This window comes from Cervus elaphus, chromosome 12 (assembly GCF_910594005.1).
Source record: "Cervus elaphus chromosome 12, mCerEla1.1, whole genome shotgun sequence".
Taxonomy (NCBI): Eukaryota; Metazoa; Chordata; class Mammalia; order Artiodactyla; family Cervidae; genus Cervus; species Cervus elaphus.
This window is the reverse complement of record NC_057826.1, coordinates 62,431,901-62,440,104: the sequence shown is the minus strand read 5'-3', so window position 1 is coordinate 62,440,104 and position 8,204 is coordinate 62,431,901. Positions and strand designations below refer to the sequence as shown.

General features: G+C 39.0%; 1 protein-coding gene across 2 annotated transcripts in view; it reads left to right on the top strand.

Moving 5' to 3' along the window:
• The first annotated feature begins 1,127 nt into the window (after positions 1 to 1,127).
• TMEM62 (transmembrane protein 62) overlaps positions 1,128 to 8,204 on the top strand; it is a 34,398-nt gene continuing 27,321 nt past the window's right edge. Inside the window, exons 1-4 of one of the 2 annotated variants that reach the window (XM_043920308.1) lie at positions 1,136 to 1,481; positions 1,791 to 1,902; positions 3,181 to 3,318; positions 5,677 to 5,722. In XM_043920308.1, the coding sequence (XP_043776243.1) occupies positions 1,302 to 1,481; positions 1,791 to 1,902; positions 3,181 to 3,318; positions 5,677 to 5,722 (476 nt within the window). In that variant the 5' untranslated portion in view covers positions 1,136 to 1,301. Of the gene's footprint in view, positions 1,482 to 1,790; positions 1,903 to 3,180; positions 3,319 to 5,676; positions 5,723 to 8,204 lie in introns of both variants that reach the window. The other variant, XM_043920309.1, reaches the window with a different exon arrangement.

Here is an 8,204-nt window from a genome sequence, read left to right as displayed (position 1 = left end):
GGGTGCCAGCTTGGTCATGTTCTGGTGAAGACAGTCTTCCAGGTTGCAGACTGCTGACTTATTGCTGTGTCCTTAAACTTGGGTGGCCACAGTCTGCAGTGGCTTGAAGCAGGACTTTGGTTCCTCAGCAGGAATTGAAGTCAGGGTATGGCAGTGAGATCCCTGAATCCTCACCACTAGACCAGCAGAACCAGTGGCCAGTAACAAAGCCTTGGCCAGCTGGCTTTGTAGAAATGAATTTCCACAAAGAGATGGAAAGTAGTGAAGCAAAGTAAAGTGTTTAGAGCGGAGAGTACATGTGGATAGACACACGTGAGTGGTCTCAAAGAGAAAGTCATGGCTTCCTGATAGTTTGAATCACTTATATGGGGCATTTCTTCCCAGTTTCCTCTGGCCAATCATCTTGCTTTATCTGGGTTTGAGTCCATATTTGGTTTACCTCAGGGTCCTCCCATGTGTGGAGTTTCCCTGGTGGTTCAGTAGTAAAGAATCCACCTCCACTGTCGGAGATGGTTCAATCCCAGGGTTTGGAAATTCCCCTGGAGAAGGAAATGGCAACCCACTCCAGTCTTCCTGCCTAGGAAATCCTACACACAGAGGAGCCTGGTGAGCTACAGTCCATGGGGTTGTAAAAGAGTCAGACACTGCTTGGCGCCTAAGCAACAATGCCTAGCCCCTAAGAAGTATTTTTAATTGTATTAAACGAATGGCACACCACTGTTGTGGAGCATTATATAATCAAGCGCACATGAAATCAGGTTTAAGAAAAAAATTTTCTCACGAAGTATATGGATGAAATCTATAGGAACCTTACAGCGACGTTGCTGATAATCAGAAGGGACCAGAGGAAGCCACCTGCCACATTTGCACAACGATTTAAAAAGCGTCCTCATATAAACTTTGGTTCTCACAACAACCCTGCAAAGTACGCTCTAGAGGTATTATTAACTCTGGTTTACAAGGAAACCCACCACCTAGGTCAAGCGTGATTGACTAAGGCGGAGCCGGGACGCTCTCCTCCGCCTCCCTGACCTAGGATCCTTCCCTGCCGCGCCTAGGCAGCCGCGAGCGGCGCTGGGGGACTCGGTTTCCTTTTCTTCCCCTGTATCCCATTTGCAACCCCATCCTGAAGCCCGCCAGCAGGTGCACGTCCAGGCGCAGGTGCGGGCGGCGGCCGACCAGCCCGGCGCCCTAGGCCGCGCGACCATAGAGTCCGGAAGTGCAGCCCCAGCTGTTCCCTGCGGGCGCCGCTCGGTCCCAGCCCCGGCCACGCACACGAGGGCCGCGCTCCGGCGGGCTGAATGGCCGCAGGGCTGGCCGTCAGGGTGGTCGCCGGACTGGCGGCCGCGGCCTTGGCGGCAGTGTTCTTGGAACACTACGGCCTGGCCGGCCGGTCTTCACCACTGCCCCAGCCCCGCAGTCCCCGGCGCCCGCACCCTGCGCCGGGCCCCGGAGCCGGCAACATCTTCTGGGGTCTGCAGGTGACGCAGCGGGCGCCCAGGCTGGGGTGGTGGCGGTGGGGCGCATGGGGTTTCAGGGCGGGCACCAAGCGGCGTGAGACGCCAGCAGTGTGCACGCGGGCGCGACCCGCTCCTGTCCCGGCCCAGTCTCTGCGCTGGGGGCGGAGTGGTGGTGGTGCTGCTGCTGCTCGAGCTTGGTCCTCCCCTGGGGGATCGTGAATGCTCTGAGTCTTTGCCTTTTTCTTCCTCCGGAGAGAGCCCCTGGGTCGTCTCGGTCTGTGCTGCCTCTTCCTGACTCAGATCTCTCTGTTCAATACCCGCTTTCTGCAGATATCCGACATTCACCTGAGCAGGTTTCGCGATCCAGGCAGAGCTGTAGACTTAGAGACGTTCTGTTCTGAAACTGTTGACATCATTCAGCCAGCTCTCGTCCTAGCAACAGGTAGGGACGATTGCGTGCTGTCCTGTTGTCCTGTGGTTCCAATGGTAGAATGCAACCAGTGCTGCAACCTTTTAACTGAGGGACGTTAGGAAAACACCAGCTGCAGCCTCAGGTGAGCCCTCCTCCTGTAGAGGAGATGGGATATTGTAATTTCCTTTGCCTGTGGATACCTGAGTCAAGATCCGGGCTAAGTGACTTGCCGTAGCAAGGTTTCGTCCTAGCGATAGAAGCAAGGCACGTGATTCTCATGTAAGTGTTCTGTCTGCTCTATCTGTATCTGTTTTGTCCTACTTCTAGATTTGAGAGAGAATTAAGGAAAGCCCTTTAATCAGGAATGAAAAGTTCTCATCCTTCTCCTCATATTCTTGTTCTTTTCTTTTTAATTAAACTTTTCCATTTCTTTGCAGTATTAATCGGTCTTATACCGGCAGTTGTTTGACGGACCCTTTTTTTTCACCCCTTCCTACTTCTGTGACTTGGTTCCTGGAGTGTTCAAACCCCAAACCCTTTGCTTCCAACTGTGTTAAAGAAGAAGCTAAAGGAGCGTCTATCCTGGCCCTTGGGGAATTCATCTTCCACCCACCTTACAGAAACATTTCTGCCGATATGATGAAGCCCTCATTTTATGGATGATCTCAACTTCAAATGCTTAATTTCCTAGAAATTTTCTATTTCATTTTCCAAGCTACACCTTCCAGATTTTCTTGCTGTAGAATTAATACTTTGTTAGATCACATTTCCTGATTTGGGGTTTGGAAAATTAGGTTGCCATAGATATTAGGCAACTGCCCAAAGTGTTGGCATTTATTGTTAAAGAGTTTTCATTTTATCAGAGTTTCAAGATGCATTTTTATGGCTCTCTTTAAAGGTGTAGTTTTCACAACCCATTTCTAATGTAACAGGAGGTCAACTAGGCACTTGTTGACCTATAAGAAACAAAAAATCCATGCTGAAGATCTTGTTTTATTTTTTTTAGGCTGCACTATGTGGCATATGAGATCTTAGGTTTCCAACCAGGGATGGAACCTGTGCCCCCTCCATTGGGAGTGCGGAGTCTTAACCACTGAACTGCCAGGGAAGTCCCAAGAATCTTATTATTATTTTTTCCGAGAATCTTAATGTAGATGACTTGTTTAGATGCAGGTGGATTCATAGCGGTTGTCCTTAAACATGTTGAGTACTTTGAATATCTTTGCTTTTCAGTGTGCGTTAAAAAAAGGTTGAACCCCAGCCCAGCTTTACTTTGCATTGTGATTACCTTCTTTTGAACACCTACAGGAGACCTGACAGATGCCAAAACAAAGGATAATTTGGGATCCATGCAGCAAGAGGTAGAATGGCAAACTTACCAGAGTATTCTGAAGAAGACAAAAGTCATGGAAAAAACCAAGTGGCTTGATATCAAAGGAAATCATGGTAAGAGTGAAGTCCCACTTATAGTTAAGACTAGATCTTTATAGGAGCCCAGATTCTCCAATTTAAATTGTAAAATTATAAAATGGGACATTGTAACATAAGTTTATATACACTGAAGACCACAACTAAGAAATACAACTGTAATATGTGATTTTAAAACTTCAGATGTCACTATTAGACCTTGAGGGGGAAGTTGGTATGGTTTCTTTCTTCTTTACATGGAAGAAAAGCATATAGCAAAATCCATGGAGGTGGATGTTTGAAAAGATATAATTTTGCTGAGTGAAAGAAGCCAAATCTGTGAGTCTATATACTATATAATTTCATTTATATGATATTCAAGAAAAGGCAAAACTAGATGGAGAACAGATTGTGGTTGCCAAGGGTTGGAGATAAAGAGGCTGACTACAAAGAGCGATCGTGAGAAAATTTTGGGGGGTGAAGATACTGTTCTGTGTCTTGAGTGTGCTGGTAGATATACGACTGTGTGCTTGTCAATGTCTTTAGAACTGTACATCACAAAGATTGAATTTTGCTACATATATTTAAAAATTTAAGTGACAAGTATATCCACATATGTATAGAGGGAAATGGATAACCCCTTCCCAATTTTTTAGATTGTGATTGTTACGTTAATAAGAAAATGAACTATTTTCCAAGAGTCCTGATGGTAAATTTGTTTCAAAAAGGTTGACTTTCTTATTGGTTATTTAAGTATTTCATTTGTCTGCTTCATTTTACTATTCATTGCTGATGAATACCTATTTATATATTTTTTCAAAAGGTATATTTATAAATTCTATCTGGTGAAATACACAGCTGTTAGTTAGATCAGAAAATGCTCTCTATAAAAACAGTTGATCCTTTGCTCACTGCAACTAGAGAAAGCCCATGTGCACAACAAAGAAGACCAGTGCAGCCAAAAGTAATGAACAAATAAATCTTAAAAAAAAAAAACAAAAAAAACACAGTTGACCCTTGAACAATGTGGAAGTTAGGGGCACTAACTACCAGGCAGTTGAAAATTCGGGTATAATTTTGCAGTTGGCCCTCTGCATCTACAGATTCAACCAACTAAGGATCTGTAGTACTGTAATATGTATTTTAGAACAAAATTCACATGTAAGTGGATTTACATAGTTCAAATCTGTGTTGTTCAAGTGTCAACTATAGTTCTTAGAAATCGGCTAGAAATTATAATTAAAGATATGATTCTGGCTTTCAACTTTCTCTGGTATGTTTACATTCCCTTTTTTTTTTCCCTAATCTTAATTAGGGGTACTGGTCAAATTCTTTTGGAATAAAAAGCAAATCTGTGTATATCAAAGTTTTCCAAGCCAAACTACTGATATTATTTTAAGTAACAGATATCAATTGGAGTTTTGTGATTAAATAATTTGGATAGTCTTTTGGAGTTCATAATCATTTAATTTGACTTGTATAGGCATAAATGCTTATGGCATATATATGTGTGTGTATGCATGTATACACACACACACACATATATATATACATACATACATCTTTATTAAGATTTAACTGTAACAGGGAGTTCCTTGGTGGTCTAATGATTATGACTCAGTGCTTTCACTTCTGTGGACTGAGTTCAATCCTTGGTCTGGAAACAGATCATGTAGGTCATGCCATGTGGCAAAAAACCCCCGAGATTTAACTGTAACAGAGTTGTTCTCTTAAGCAAGAGGATTATATACATTATAGTATTTCTTTTGGCATAAATTGATTGGCCTTAATAATTACAGCTTATTCTCTTAAGTTTATTAGAAATGTAGTGGATTCTTGGAAGTCAAAACTGATAAACAATTTTAGCTATTGCAATCAAGTAATCAAGTTCTATGAAATTCTATTTCCAGATAAGTATTCTATGATGTCCTTACCCTTTTTGCTTACCATTATATAACTTCCTTATTACTGAGTCTTTTTTAAGATTTAGGAAGAGAGGGGCTTTGGCCCTAATATCAAAGTCATCTGCTGTTTAGAAGTCCTTGACATGGATCTGTATATCAGCCATGAATCCAGTCCTTCTTGACTTCCAGAGTCACATGATTAAAATAGTAGCAACAGTGGTCCAGTCTTACAATATCAAATTGATTTATTCTCAGTAATGCGTAATTCAAAGTACTTATTCTTCAGTATACCAGATGCCTTAAATAAGTTTCCAGATAATCTGAATTCTATTAAGTTATAAAGTTTTAAAAACTAAAATTAAATGCCAGTCTAATTAATTGACATCTGTCATCTAAAGTGTTATTGAAAGAATTGTTATTTTTCTTCAGTCATTAACATGTTTGCATTTTTCTTTTTAATTTAGATGATGTTTGCTCTTTTCTTTTTAATTAGATGCATTCAACATTCCAAGTCTGGAGAGTGTTGAGAATTATTACAGGTACTGTAATGCACAGAAGATAGACAACAATATAGAGTTTGTGTTACAAAGAGGGTGCAGTCAATTCACTTAATGGGTGATAACATTTTTTAACAGAGAAAAGAACCTCTGGTAATTTAAAAATGGAGCCTTTTAGTTGTTTATCATTATTATTTTGGTGATTCATTTTTGTTTGTTTGCTTAGACCTCCCTTTATTCTTTTCATTTCATATAATTTGATGCTTTTTGTTGGCCAATGGTACTTTTATTATTTTATACAGACTTTTTTTTTTTTTGCTGTTGATATACAGCAAAAGTCATTTAGATCAGAGCTTGTCAATCAGAGTACTGTGGACTTTAAGAATACTAAGCTACTGATTCTCTTAGCCTCTGGGGTGGCTGAAGAGCCCAGTTGGTCACTTCTGGGTGCTTTGTCCAATATGTCATACAAATATTTTTAAATTTATGTGCATGAATATGAAAAAGGCAATGAATATGAAAGGATCTTTGAATCACAAAACCAATTTTCTAGTGTCAGTGTATTGGAATTCTTCTTTTGGCTGTAATTTCACTTTTTGTTCCTGTAGCTTTGTTTTACATTGTTTCAGTAACTTTGTTCTACATTGTCAATTAGTCAAATAGCAAGTATTGAGTCTATCATTAGTTGGATAGTATGAGAGAAACAAATATGCCCTCTATCTTCAAGTGAGTCTAGCTAAGGTAGATGAAAATTTTTTAGGAAATGGTTAGAAAAGAACATGAAGGAATGGCTGATGAAATGCTAGATTATTTGTTACACTTAATTAGCACTATGAGAAATCAGAAAAGGCAGACGTCAGCATGGGGTAGACATATAGCAGACTTTATTTTTCATTTTTGTTTTTCATTGAGATATTATTGACATATAACATTATGTAAGCTTAAGGTGTGCAGTGTGTTAGTGTGATTCATTTATATATTGCAATACGATTATCACATAAGGTTAGCTAATATCTCTATCACTTCGCATAGTTATTGTTTCTTTTTTGTGGAGTAAACTATTAAGATCTGGTCTGTTAACAACTTTGAAGTTTATAACACAGTATTTTAAAATTATAATTACTACACTGTGCATTAGATCTATTTATCTACTAGTTGCAAGTTAAAAAAGACTTTGTGAAAGTAGTGAAAATTGTGTCCAGTCTTAAAACATGGGTAGCCTTTGGAGGAGTAAGAAGTTCTGAGGGGGGTATATTTTAGGCAAAAGGATGAGTATAAACAGAGCTTTAAAAGCTAGAATGAAGTTTTGAGTGCAGTAAGGAAACTGTTATCATCAGAATACAGGTTCATTTTGAAGACTGATACAACATTGGATAGAGAGTGTAGAGCCAGTTCGTGGTGGTGTCAAGTGATAAGCATAGAAATTTAGATGTGATGGGTAATAATCGTTTATAATCCAGTATAGGTTCCTAAGGAGATTAGCAACATAGGAAAATAGTATTTTATAAAGGGCAGACATAACAAAATACAGATAGGGATAAAAAGAAAAAGGGAGAGATTGGAGTTGTATAGACCAAGTAGAAAAATCCTGCAGTAGTCTAACCATCATAAGGAAAAGGTTGGAAATGAGTAGAAGACCTGTCTGAACAAGGATCATGGGTATGGGGATGGTGACATGAATTTGAGGATGTTAACTGGTAAACAGATAGAGTCACCATAACATGAAAGAGGGGGTTGTCCTCTTTTGTTAAAGTGGGAAAGCAGAAGGACAGAGATGAAAATCTCCCACTTATTAACTGTTTGTATCTTTGATGGTGATTATGGGAATGGGCTTAAGAGATATTTTCAAAGAATTAACAGGATTTAGGGGCTGATTAGTAATTGGGAAAAGTCAAATTATTAATCACTTTAAAGTTTCTTACCTTTATATTTTTGTTTCTAACCATTAAACTTTATCTGGATTTAATAAATGACACTTAGCTAGAGATACAGGCATTATGGAAGTATCATATGAAAGGAAGGAAAAAAAATGGAAGGAAAAAAATCTTGAGGTTAAATTGTGATCTCTAGAATGCCTCAGAGATGCCAAAATCCAGAATTCAAAGACTATTGTATATTTTAACCTCCACTTTCAAATACCTGAATTTTATTTTAGATAGTTGGATTTTAATATGTCAAAAATGTAGGAAAGGAAACAATACATATGAGATTATAAGATCTTGAAGAATAACTGTGGAAAAAAAGGCAGGAAAAATATCAGTACAAATTTTAATGAGGAAAATCCCTGAGATAGAAATTTTAAAAATATCAGGAAGAGAGGTAATAGAACCGATTGACTATTAATTGTAATATCTATGACAGTATATTTATGATATATTTGATAGTTGTTGCTTAAAAATAGCTTCCTGATGGCACATTAAATTTCAGAAATTTATTTGTATTTCTTTCACATGTACTCTTAGGTAAAATATCATATAAGACACTCAGATATTTTCTTATAATATTCTGACATTTGAATAATAAA